This window comes from Neolamprologus multifasciatus, chromosome 3, assembly GCF_963576455.1.
Source record: "Neolamprologus multifasciatus chromosome 3, fNeoMul1.2, whole genome shotgun sequence".
Lineage (NCBI taxonomy): Eukaryota > Metazoa > Chordata > Actinopteri > Cichliformes > Cichlidae > Neolamprologus > Neolamprologus multifasciatus.
This window is the reverse complement of record NC_140441.1, coordinates 24,533,163-24,546,503: the sequence shown is the minus strand read 5'-3', so window position 1 is coordinate 24,546,503 and position 13,341 is coordinate 24,533,163. Positions and strand designations below refer to the sequence as shown.

The following is a 13,341-nucleotide window of genomic DNA, read 5'->3' as shown; positions in this document are numbered from 1 at the left end:
GTTATTGTGCATTTGCGGAAATATGGCATGTGCATTGTTTTAACATTGAGGTTTCGTATTCAGGCATTTCACACAAACAAGAAATGAAAATAAGAATTTCTTTTGTCCTTGGAAAAGCGTCTTTTGTTGATGTTCCCAAGATTTGGGAAGCAGGATCAAATGTGGAGGGAAAAGTAAGTTCAAATTTGTGCTAAGTAATTTAGAATGTAGTGTAAATAATGTGGGTTTTAGTAATGAAATGTTGTGGTTTGAACAGGTTAAAGCAGTTTACTACAATGATACGCCCATTTCCAAAGTACCTGTGTACCTGTTTGTAGGAGAACGTTGGTCGGAACGTTTACTAAAAAATCTAACAACTGACAGCAACGGTGTCGCTGAGTTTTCATTCAGCACAGATAACTTTCATGAGGATATTAAACTCCGTGTAAGTAGATAATTACATCGGTAAGTTACATTGGTAAGTTACATGACAATGTTTTCATTAACTTAATATGATTTCTGATGTCGCTTGTCCAAGGTGCTACAATAGTAATTAGTGACTATAGTGAAACTGTTAAGATTATTTTACATTAGCTTCCATCTTCCAGTGACCTTCCACAGTGTTTTCTTCTTCATCAAATTCTGTATGTTTCTTTTCTACAATTCAGGCAGCCCTGACACCAACCCTATACTTCCAAAGATATAGAACTCCCTTTTTATGATTTAGGATTTCACACTGTGTATACATCCCAACCTCCTTCTCAAGATGAAAAAACATTCAGCTCGCTGAAGCTGAAGATGAAGGATAAACCCCTTTCCTGCGATGCAGAAGAGGATATATCTATTCAGTACACTATAGTGAGGGAAACTGCAGTTAACATGGATGTGGTATATCTGGTGAGTTATTGCTTGTCACAAGTTCATCCACAGTAAAAAAAAAAAAAGTAAAAACAAAAAACAAAAAACATTTGAAAATCTACCAGTTTTATCGAATGAAACAGAAAGAGTTTATTAATATATTCACATCAGAGAAAGTGGTTTGTAAATGCTGAAGAAAAAGCAACACATCATCTGCATAAAGACTAATTTTATGTTCTACATTCTTGCATTTTATTCCCTTAATTGCTATATCAGATTGCTGCTGCTAGTTTAATAAAAATCGCAAACAATGAAGGGGAGAGGGGGCATCTGAGCCTTTTGCCCCACTGGAGACAGAAGCTGGAGGATGTTCGGTCATTTGTCCAAAGTCCAGTCAATTTTCGAAATAAAAGACCACAAGCAGACTGCACTGTCTGTTTCTGAAACACTCCCGGCAGGACTTAAAGCTGGGAGAGATGCAAAATGCACAACGTCACAGATGGATTACACATTTTGTGTCATTTTCTTCTATATTCTTCAGGTGTTGTCCAGAGGAGCCATTGTCATGCAAGGATTTAAACAGATTAAATTTAAAGATCAGTCAGGTATGTACAGACTGGCTCAAATCATGAGTTCATGAAATTCTTTTGTAATATCAGGTATTAAATCCAGTTACACTTTTAAAAAAAGTTTGGTGATTATTAAAATAAAATTGATATTATAGCTATTTTTGGTATGCTTGTTTGTTTCAGTGAATGAGGGTGAGATGTCCTTTAAATTGAGAATTTCTACTGACATGGCACCAGTCGTCCAGATTGTAGCATATGTTGTACTTTCCAGTACGAACGTGATTGCCCACAGCGCTGACTTCTCTACTGAGAAATGCTTCAGTCACAAGGTATGTGTTGGTGTAAACTGTGTGCAGCTGTACTAGATATATTGATTAGTGTAAGTTAAGTTTAATTATATGAAACCATGACATACAAAAAAATCCTAAAAAACTTCAATCGAAGTGGAACAGACTCCCTCCCAACAAGGAAGCCACAGCTTTAGCAAACATCGAGTGGGCAGTGTGTCACAAGTGCCTGGGGGTCAGTACATGGACGAGGACCCAAGAGCAGATTCAAGCACAGGAAACAGTGATAATATAGTGGTTTTCACAAGTTCTAAACACAAGAATAAATACCAAAGGAGGGATACTTGGCAGGGCGTTAAATATGGCAAAACCGTGAAGAAAGGGCTGGAGTTCCCCAGCCTGACTTGGGACACGTGGAATATGGGATTTATGCGCATGAATGCAGGGAGCCTTAACTTTATTGCTGTTCGGCTGATGATGGCCTTGATTTCATAGAGACCAATGCTGCGTGGGGCCTGCTTGCGGGAGGTATTTGCCATAGCTTTTGCCCTGGAGTATACCTGGGAGCCGGAGTTCTCAATCGATCTGCATTATGGCGTGGTCAATTGAGAATCTTGAGCAGCACTTCCTGAGTCCAAGTCGAGATGACATGGCAATGTAGATATTGGACTCATGGAATGCGAGCTCCACCTCCGGCTGCAAAAAGAGGTTCATCAAGCAGAGCACAGTGGATAGTTTCCTCCATGTCCCAGGAAATTAAACCGCTCCTGTATTGGAGGCATAAACCTCTACTATGAACACAGGTGAACACCTGCATTCGTCTGTATTAGCGAATGCAGGTGAATGCAGTTTTGGCCTGTTGTGTACAGGTGAAGGGTATCTTGGTGAGGTGAGTGAGTGGTTCTGCTACCTGATTGTAATTCCAGATGAAGCGGCAGTAAAAATTGACGAATCTGAGAACGGTTTTTTTTTTGAGATGTGGGAGTGAGACATTCCCTAACAGCTTGGACTTTTGCTGGGTCGGTCTTCACCTGCCCTCCTGCCTGGATGTAACTAAGAAAAGTGACTGAATATGAATGAAACTCCCTTTTCTCCGCTTTGACGTATAACCGGTTTCGAGAAGACGCTTCAGCACAGATTTGATCTGGACCAGATGTTCCTCCAGAGTCTTGGAAAAGGTTAGGATGTCGTCTAAATACACAAACACAAAAACATTCAAGAAGTTTCTCAGGACCTCATTAACTAATGTTTGCTAAACTGTGGGAATTTTAGTGAGACCAAACGGCATGACCAGATACTTTGAGTGACCAAAGGGGGACCAGATGATAGTCATTGTGTAGATTTAACCTAGAAAAAGTGGTGGCACCATGAACAGGTTCAAAAGCTGAATTGATGAGCGGGAGAAAATATTTGCTTTTGATCGCAATCTCATTTAAACTTCTGTAGTCAATTCTTTTTTTTTTTTTTTTTTTTTTTTTTTTTTTCGCCTGTCCCATTTGGTTCTTTAGCCGTCAGAATTGTTGTCTGAAGACCAACAAGGATACCCAATGGATTTATTTTGCCAAATGGATCATCATGGCATTGCCGTATTGGTCCATTTGATCGACCTTTGTTTTTATTATTTATTTTATTTTCAGTTGTTACAGACGGGACAGACATGAGTGAGGGATAGGAAAGGGAGAAAGAAAGAGGAAGGAAAAGAAAAACAGAAGGGGAGAGGGACAGTGAGAAAGGGGGGAAGAAAAAATATCTCCGGGATCACCTGTTGAGAGAGAAAGAATAGAAAACAAGCAAAAAAAAAAACAAAACAATGCAACATACTATACACAACACCATCGCATTAATCTAGCTAAGTGTAAACAGCAGTAAATACTAAATATTGAATGTTGTTGTGCAGCACGCAGGACATACAGCGCACAATGTGCTTTGAAGTAGCAGCCAAGAAAGGTGTGATTTAAGTCTACGAATAGTGAACACCCATGTGCACACCTGTGTGGATCGGCGCGGTTGTATTCAGATGGTTTCCCCATGTAATGGTCTGCTAGAGGATGTAGAGAGCCATAGCCCCGTCCCCCAGGGCATGAAGCAGGCATGGAGGAGATCCAGGCCCCAGACATCCAGAGGCCCCAGAGTGCAAGAGCCCAAGGAGGACCACCGGAGGGGCATCCGTGCCACCTTCATGGGAAGGGCTGAGGATCCCCAGATGAGGGGTCACCCAGTAGCCACCGGGCAGAAGCTAGAGGGGGCTGCACCGGCGTGCCCGCCGGCTCTGCCGGCAGCCAGCTGTGCCAGAGTGAACCGAGCCGCAGGCACAGAGGCCGGAGGCCCGAGGGCCCCCCGCGCCCCGGAAGAGGCCTGACCGAGCAGCAGGCGCCAGGCCCCGCCAAGTAGTCACCGGGAGTGAGCTGGTACATACCTGAGCGCCCAGCCCCGGACACCAAGAACCACCAACGCACCGACCCCTGAGGGCATCAGTCACCGGCAGGGAGTGTGGTGAGGGGAGATAGGCCTCCACACTTTGGAGGGCCTTGGAGTTCCCAGAGAGGTGAAGTCTAAGACCCGACCTGACATATAGACACAGACAAACAGGCACACACAGACACAGACATGCATTCCCACCCTCATGCACACATATACAAACACTCAGCACTCACCCAACGCAGGAATAAACGTAAATGGACATGTACACACAATCACACTCCCCAAACATACTCTATATCCCGGGTCCAGGTATCCTCACCCCCAGAGATGGAAACGGCACCCAGACCCAAGAGATGTTACCCTTCCCTCCGGGGTGGAGGCAAGCAGACCGCCCCAGGCTCTGCAGCAGCAGGGAGGCCAATCGGACAGCCAGCATCTCTTCCCAGCCCCCCCGCCCCGATGGCTAGCAGAGAACAGGGGTGTGTTAAGACCCCATACCTCCCTCCTCCCGCTCAAGTGTAGTGTTGCTGCGTGTTGCTCTAAAGTGTATTTAAAACAAGGGAGAGCATGGTGCTGCTGCCAGAGAGCAGCAGGTGTTAGCACGGCCCCTCCCGAGAACCCTCAATGTCTACATGGAATTAAAATTGAGAGGTGGGCACCGGCGCCAGAGGCAGGTTTGAATACACAGACCGTCTACTGGACGCCGTTAACGTGCCCACCCTCAAGGCCCTATATATATATATATGTGTGTGTTATGAGAGTGTAAGTAATGTGGATGTCTAAGTTGTGAGATAAAATTGAGGCACAGGTGGCCAGAAGAGGACAGAGGGGGGGGGAATGTCTCCCCTGCACCCTGGTGACACACCCGCACCCCAAAGCCCTACCTGTGTGGGTGGGTGTGGTGGAGCGTGAAGAGGGAGGCAGCCGGGGATGGGGAGGAAAAGAAGGGAGGGGAGGGTGTCCCTCCCTAGGGCCAGCTCCCCCGCTGACCCCAATATGCACCCCCGTCCTCTGGTATCCACCAAGGCAAGGGAGCCCAGGCCCATCCAGACCGGAGCCCAGGCCCATCCAGACCGGGGCCTACGGCAGCAACACCGCCAAGCCCCACAGGACCCGGGGCAGCCCACTCTACCCCACCGCAGAGGAAACTGTACCCACCCCAACATTCAATCATCTCCCAGACTACACAAGACACAGACACCCAGGTTAAGTTTATTCTCCACCTCTCCTATGTCTCTCCCCCACCTGCAGAGTGGACTCCTGCAAAGATGGAACAACCTCCCTGCCAGTTCAAGAGCCCCCCGGTTAGGCCGATGCACAAGAGGCCCCCTGCGCCAGGGCTGAGCCCCCGTGCACCCACCCGCCCACAACCTCGGCGACACACCGACGAGGACCGAAGCCCCCAAGGCCCAGCCAGAGCCCCCACACGGAGGCGAAGCACCCCCGAACCCCAAACCCCCACGCCCGCCCCGGATCCACTCAGGGGCAGCCAGGCCACCAGGCCAGTAACCTACGTCCGCCAGCACATGACCATCCTCCAGCCCCGCTGCACGCGGCCACGAGGAGAACAACCTCTGAGAGCGACCAGAGCCACTAACCAGGTTATGAACACAACCCCCGGGTTAAGCCCTCCAGGGATAACGTCTCTAGGGGTCCTCCAGGTGCCCTAAGCCCATCCCAACCTCCACATCAACCACAATAGCCAAGGCGGGACCAAACCACGACCCCCCACCCCCGCTAGGTGATGGAGCCGATCAAAGGAGCCCAGAGGGATTGATCTAATGTGGTGGCAGAGGCTATATCGAGACTAATGTGATCTATTAGATAGTTTCTGTATTGGCTAGAATTAAGATTATTTTTATTTTTCCAGTTCATGAGGACCGTTTTCTTGGCGATGCATAGGGCAATAAAAACCATGTGGACTGTATTAATTTCTGTAGTGACATCATCCAAATTTCCCAACAAGCATACTAAAGGGGAGGTTGGAATTTTACATTTCAGACACTTTGATAAGTCCTCACATATCTCGTGCCAAAACTTCTGCACTGGTGGACAGAACCAAAGAGCGTGGATGTAACTGTCTGGTGTATTGCCTTGACAGTGTGAGCAGTTGTTGGCGGATGTAAAGTCCATCTTAAACATTCGATGACCTGTATAGTGCACTCTATGCAGTATTTTGTATTGTATTAATTGCAGATTGGGATTTTTAATAAATTTAAAGGTTTTTAAGCAAATCTGAGACCAGACGTTTTGGTCTAAGCTGACTGATAAATCTGCTTCCCACTTTGCAATAGGAAGGGATATTGATTCATCTATTTTAGAAAGTGTTCTGTATATTTAGATAATAGTTTGGGGGATTTAAGAGTAAGAAATTGAACCACACTTGGTGGTGTTTGTAATTCAACTTGACTGAGGTTAAATTTCTTTTTTACTATGGATTTAATTTGTTGATATTCTAAAAATCTTTTCTTGTTGATCCCATATTGTGTAACTAGTCTGTCAAATGGAATAATTCTGTTCCCTCTAATATATGTTCTAAGTATTTAATTCCTTTACAACTCCATTCTGGAAATTAATCATATTTTTGTTTTGTAATATGTCAGGGTTATTCCAGATAGGTGTACGTTTGCATGGGATTAATGAAGACTCCGTTATTTTTAGAAACTCCCACCATGCTGACAGAGAAAAGCTGATGTTGATGCTTTTAAAGCATTCATGTCTTTTGATGTTTGAGCTAATAAATGGTAGGTCTGAAATCTCTAGATCATTGCATAGTGCCTGTTCAATATCTAGCCAGGGCTCATCTAAGAGGGTACATTTTAACCATTCTGAGATGAACTGAAGCCTGTTGGCTAAGAAGTATTGGTGAAAATTAGGCAGATCTAGTCCTCCTCTATCCTTGGTTCTTTGTAGCGTTTTTAAGCTGATGCGCGGGGGTTTATCTTTCCAAAGGAATTTAGAAATATGTGAATCCAGAGATCTGAACCAATCTTGTGATGGTTTGTTAGGGATCATTAAAAATAAGTAATTTATTTTTGGCAAGATCATCATTTTTATAGTGGCGACCCTTCCCATGAGTGATATGGGTAGAGATTTCCATCTAGTCAGATCGCCTTCTACTTTCTTTAGAAGTGGGATGTGGTTTAATTTAATTAAGTCTGAAAGCTTAGGAGAAACAATAATACCTAAATATTTAATATTTCCAGATTGTAGTGGGGCAGAAGATGAATTGTGGAAGGAGCAGTTAATGGGAAGAACTGTAGATTTTGGCCAGTTAATTGAATAGTCTGAAACTCTTGAAAACCAGTTTATTAGAGTAATTACCTCAGAGAGGTTGATTTGTGAGTTTTGCAGAAAAAGCAACACATCATCTGCATAGAGACTGATTTTATGTTCTACGTTATTACATTTTATGCCCTTAATTGTTGTAGCCTGTCTAAGTGCTGCTGCTAGAGGTTCGATAAAATTGCAAAAAGTGAAGGGGAGAGTGGGCATCCCTGTCTGGTGCCCCTCAGGAGACAAAAGCTGGAGGATGTCTGGTCATTTGTTCTGATACGAGCTGTTGGGGAATTGTATAATATTCTTATCCAATTTATGAAAGAGTTTCCAAAACCAAATTTGTGTAAAGTTGCAAATAAAAATTTCCAGTTAACTCTGTCAAATGCTTTTTCTGCATCTAGAGATAATATTATGGTTTCAATGTTTTTATTGTATGAGTAGTCTATTAAATTAAGAAATCTACGAGTATTTGTTGAGGAGTGCCGACCTTTTATGAAACCAGTTTGGTCAGGATGAATTAAGAGGGGGGTTATTTTCTCTAATCTCTTTGAGAGAGCTTTGCAGATTATTTTAAGGTCTACATTTATAAGGGATATTGGACGATAACTTGAGGGAAATAAAGGGTCTTTTCCTGGTTTTAGCAGGAGACTAATGTTAGCAGAATTCATATTTGGTGGTAGTCTGCCATTTTTCTTGATTTCCTGCAACATTCCATGGAATACTGGTGCCAAAATTGTCCAGAATTCTTTGTAGAATTCTGCAGAAAAGCCGTCTGGACCTGGAGCTTTATTAATGGGCATACTTATCAGGGCTTCCTGGAGTTCACCTGGCGTCAGTGGCGAATCCAGTGCCATTGCTTGACTGTCTAGTAATTTTGGAAGAGTTACGTTGTCAAGAAACAAATCAATTTCATTTTTAGACGGGTTTATTTGTGGTGAATATAAAGTTTCATAGAAATCCCTAAAAATCTTGTTTATTCTTCCAGGGTCATATATTGTGTTCCCTGATAAATCTTTAGTGGCACATATAGTTGTTTTTTCTTTATTTATTTTTAACTGGTTTGCTAGAAATCGACCTGGTTTGTTACTGTGTTCAAAATTCTGCAAGCGAAGTCTTTGTACAAGGAATCGTGTTTTTCTATTAATAATTTCATTTAATTCTAGTTTTGTTTTGCATATTTTGTTCATTATTTCTTGATCTTGGTGGAACGCGTAGGCTTCTTCTAAGGATTTGATGGTTTTTTCTAATTCCTGAATATTTTTGTTTTCTTCTTTCTTTTTGTGTGATGAGAAAGAAATTATTTTACCTCTCATCACAGCTTTTCCTGCTTCCCATAGAACAGAAGCAGATGTTCCGGGAGTGTCATTAAAGTCTAAATATGAAGTCCATTCCTTTTTAAAATATTTAATAAAGTCTTCATCTTTAAGTAGTGATGTGTTAAATCTCCAGTTTTTACTTGGCGTAGTATTATTCTTGTGTATTAGTGTTAAAGATACAGGAGCATGATCGCTGACAGCTATAGGGTGAATCTCAGTGTCTGAAATGTCACTCAGCAGTGTGCTGCTGACCAAAAAATAATCCAGACGAGAGTAGGAGTGATGAACATGTGAGAAGAAAGTATATTCCTTACTGTTGGGGTGAAGGGAGCGCCATGCATCGCAAAGGCCATAGTCGCTCATATACTGTTTGATTATATTTGTGGATTGCCAATTGCGCTGAGTTCCTGTTGTGTTGAGCCTATCCATTTCTTCATTTAGTCCAAGGTTGAGGTCGCCTCCAAGAATGAGTGTGCAATCAAGGTGTTCAGAGAGTGCACTAAAAAATCCGTGGAAGAATGAGGGTTCATCAACATTTGGACCATATATACTTACAATACATAGTTTTTTGTTCAATATTGATAGTTTAATAATTAGAAATCTACCCTCTGGATCCATAACTGTATCAAGTACTGTAAAATTAACATTTTTATGTATTAAAATTGCTACTCCTCTTTGTCTAGAATTATAACAAGCTGCAAACACATTAGGAAACTCAGGTGTTTTAAGTTCGTTTAAACCTGTAACAGGTCTGTGAGTTTCTTGTAATAAAACAACATCTGCCTGTAGTTTTTTAAGCTGGTTAAATATCTTTAACCTCTTTCCTCTGGTGCCAGCCCCATTTACATTCCATGTGACAAACCTCAGCATGCCCATAATTGTGTGTGTATGTCTAATGATGTAAGCTGGGTGTTCCGTTTAGACGGGTGGAGAAAATGTGGAAACATCACTTGTTTGTAAATAGAAAGAGAAAAAAGTGTGGTGATAGGCTCCATAAGTCTGACTATGTGTGTGACTATTCACTAATATGAACAAGCGTGGCTTGCGTATGTGTCCTGTAAGTCTGTGCTTGCTGTGAGGCTGTTGTAAATGTGCTGCCGTTGAGCGTGTGTGTTTGCGTGATCGTGGTGCGAATAAATGGAGAAATAGAGGGTGTTGTTTGTAGGTGAGTGGGGAAGTAGGTGATCACAGCAGTGAAAGACAAGAGAAAGAAAGAAACCACATAAAGTGTGAGCGACAACAAAAAAAGAAAAGAAACGGAAACATTCCAATTAAAGTAATGACGGAGGGTGACGGTGTTATATCTGCTATGACATCATACTGATATTACTAGGTTCAACCCATGTTAAAGGAGAAAGTGTGAATGAATAAGAAAAGAGTGTAGCGGGTTCTTATCTGGAGTGCAGTCAATATAACCACGGTGTGGTGCCGGGGTCGCGGTAGAGCTGTCCGTCCACGTAGAGCCGGTCCACGGCGATGACAGCGCGGGAGCCTTTCTGCATGAAGCTACGTCGGACTGGGAACAGGACCTTGCGTCGTTCCAGGATCTCTTTGGGGAACTGGTCGTTCACGCTGAAGTCCGTTCCTTTCAGTTCCCTGCCGCAACTCTTCACCTGTTCCTTCTGTTTAAATTGACCAAATTTGGCCACAATAGGACGTGGTCTCCCGGTCCGCGACCTCACGCCCCCCAAGCGATGCACTCTGTCGAAGGCGATGTTCTTTACGGTGTCCTCCGGCAGCTTCAGGTGGATTTTAATGAAGCTTTCACCGTTGCCTCCGCGTCCTCTCCGGTAGATTCTGGAATACCAGAAAAAACAAGATTGTCTCTCATGCTACGGGCTTGTAGATCGATAACGGACTCTTTTATTTTTTTATTTTCAGTGTTTAGCTGGGTCACGTTATCGGCGAGAGATTTGACCGACTCCCGTAGCGTGGCATTTTCAGCGGCAAGCGTTTCCACCTGCTGCTGGCTGAATTCCAGGGATTCTCTCAGAGATTTAAATTCCCGGTGTAGAATCTCCACCAGGGACAGCCTCGCATCGAAACTGGACAATCGCTTGTCGATTGACTCCAGGATATCTGCGATGTCTTTGCCGGCAGGCGATGTTGTGCCGGGGGAGTCTGCCGGACGACATCTCTTCGATGACGGCGTCTCGGTTTTGGCCGGGGAAGATGCACTCTGGGCCTTCTTCATTACTAAATCTTGGAAGCAGCGTTCGATGTATTCTTGGAGAGCGTCTAAACTCTCCCCGTTGTCCTCCAGGGTGTTAGAGATGATAAGACAGATGTTGTTAGTTATATGACAGTTGGTTAGTTTATTTGGCAGTACTGAAGCTTAAGGAAACTTTGTTAAACTCTACGCTACCATTCGCTTTGTTTTTTCCGCCAAATCTCCGGCGTCTGACGTCACCTACAACATGGGTCGCTTACCTTACCCGTCGCTTACCTTACCCGTCACTTCCGTCCGCTCCCTATCGCTAAATCCTACATACTACATACTGTAGTCAATTCAAGGACGAAGGGTCTTGTCCTTCTTAGTGATGAAGAAAAAGCCTGCACCTACCAGGGAAAAGGATGGGCAGATGATGAGACTCTCGAATATACTTATCTCTCGAATATACTTATCCATGGCTTCTCTCTCTGGCTTGGATAAGTTGTCAGGTTGGGTGGTTGATGGTGCAATCATAGGGCCTGTGGAGTGGAAGTGCCTTATGTTTACGGAATACTTCCTGGAGGTCATGATACTCCTTGGGGACTGAGGACAGATCTGGTGGTGAAGGTTCGGCAGGTGATTATTGAGGCAGTTAGCAAGGCAAAAAAGGCTCCAGCTAGTAATTTGTGTAACCATTCAATATGGGGATTATGTTTCTTTAGACAAGTGTAACACCCCTTTCAACACTTGGGATACAGATTTAAATGGTTACCTGTGTGTCGGGCCAATAACTGAGGTTTGACTACTGGAGCAGAGTGGATGACTAATGAAACGCTCTGAGAACTTGGTTTGATCAATTTGTATTCACAATTAAAGAATCTCACATACATACATTGAAAACAATAACAGTACATGAAAGGAAAAATTGGGCCCAAGTCATGGAAAATAATAAACAAAACACACACACACACCCCCGGGGGATTTGACTCAGTCTCTCTCTTGTGTCAGCCGACACCCTTAAGTGTGAGTCCAGCAATGAGGATTCTCCTTGCAGGATGTGCAAAGGAGGAATGAAGTGCAAATCTGTCCTACCACTTAAGTAGAGTTTGTACAGTTCACGGTTCGTCCAAAGAATTTAGTTCTCTTCTTAAAACAATCATCTCAAGGATCCTGGAGGGGTGGCTCGCCATCTTTGGACTGGATCATCACTGAACTGTACTCCCAAGAAAAAAAACCTGACCTGTATAACACAGTCAGAATAACATTCAAAAATCTATATTTAGTCATTTATACATATATCCTTTCTTATGTTTCGTTCATACATACTAACAAATTTGCATTTTACCTTTCCAGTATACAGAAAGAATGACAGAATATTCCAAAACATAGACAATGATAACTTCTTACCAAAGTAACCAATAAAATGGGCTCTCCTGGAGCTTCAAAATGGCGATGGTGCAGCGTTGTAGCACAACTACAAAGAAACATAACCCCATTTTCTTTAAACTGTATTCATCTCACAATGAACACAATTAAGGATTGATATGGGAACATATCAACATCTACAGCATACATATAACTTACAATCTTTACATGCATCGTCATTAGAAGCTAACAAACTCTAACATACAGTTTAATCCTTACAATCACACATGTACAGCCACATGGCTAATAGCAATAGCCGCGATAGCCGCTAGCATGTCATCGTTAGTTGCTTAAACTCACAATATTCTTGTTCACAACAAATTAACTCACCCAGAAGAATCCGAGCAGTAACAAACTCCTTTCTGGTTAACAACAATTTCCAGATAGTTTATTTCCACCGTACAATCCGACTGAATAAAAACAACCACGCTTACAACTTGGAAAAAACTGACTTTTCTTCCTCTCCCTCTTTCCTGATATAGCTGCTACGCAGTGAACGGCAGGAGGCGGTACTTCCCCCTGTATACTTCAAGGACCATCAGGACATTATAGACATCTTCTATTTTGTTAATTCTCAACAAAATAATTTAACTTAATAAAACTTAACAGTGAACTCAAAATACTAACATCACTCATAACACACTAAAACCCTTAGTAACTCTCCAGGGTTACACCCTCCCCCACTGAAGGGTGGCACGTCCCCGTGCACCTTCTCTGCGGCTGTGTTGTTACTGGGTCGACAGGAGGATGGTGGTTTGATCATACCATAACGGGTCTGCAGCATCCATTGACCTTATTATGGCAGCACCCAGACCATGAAAAAGTGACTGAACCACCTCTATTAAAGGGTTTCCAAGTTCAGCATAATGGAGTCTCTTTGGTCGACTTCGCTGCCTGTTTGAACATCTGACGGCCTCATCTAACCCCTCTGATGGCTCTTTTATGTGGGTTAAATTAGCTATGTCATCAGTTTCAGGAACATCTTGTGTACCTTCAATGTCAAGCAGCTGAGATTCCCCAACAGGTGAAATGAGGGGCACTGAAATCTCACTATC

General features: G+C 43.3%; 1 protein-coding gene and 2 long non-coding RNA genes across 3 annotated transcripts in view; 1 reads left to right on the top strand and 2 right to left on the bottom strand.

The window, feature by feature from the left end:
- Window positions 1–13,341, bottom strand: part of LOC146522196 (uncharacterized) — a 360,305-nt gene that overhangs the window by 172,171 nt on the left and 174,793 nt on the right. The window lies entirely within an intron of this gene.
- LOC146522205 (alpha-2-macroglobulin-like) overlaps window positions 1–13,341 on the top strand; it is a 36,228-nt gene that overhangs the window by 9,812 nt on the left and 13,075 nt on the right. Inside the window, 6 exon segments of the mRNA XM_085155477.1 lie at window positions 64–173; window positions 257–424; window positions 648–689; window positions 691–876; window positions 1,379–1,442; window positions 1,590–1,735. Of these exon segments, the coding sequence (XP_085011603.1) occupies window positions 64–173; window positions 257–424; window positions 648–689; window positions 691–876; window positions 1,379–1,442; window positions 1,590–1,735 (716 nt within the window).
- On the bottom strand, window positions 11,956–13,026 carry LOC146522206 (uncharacterized). The gene is made up of 2 exons (XR_014873449.1): window positions 12,617–13,026; window positions 11,956–12,335 (listed from the first exon to the last, which is right to left on the bottom strand). It is a non-coding gene; the product is annotated as an uncharacterized LOC146522206 (long non-coding RNA).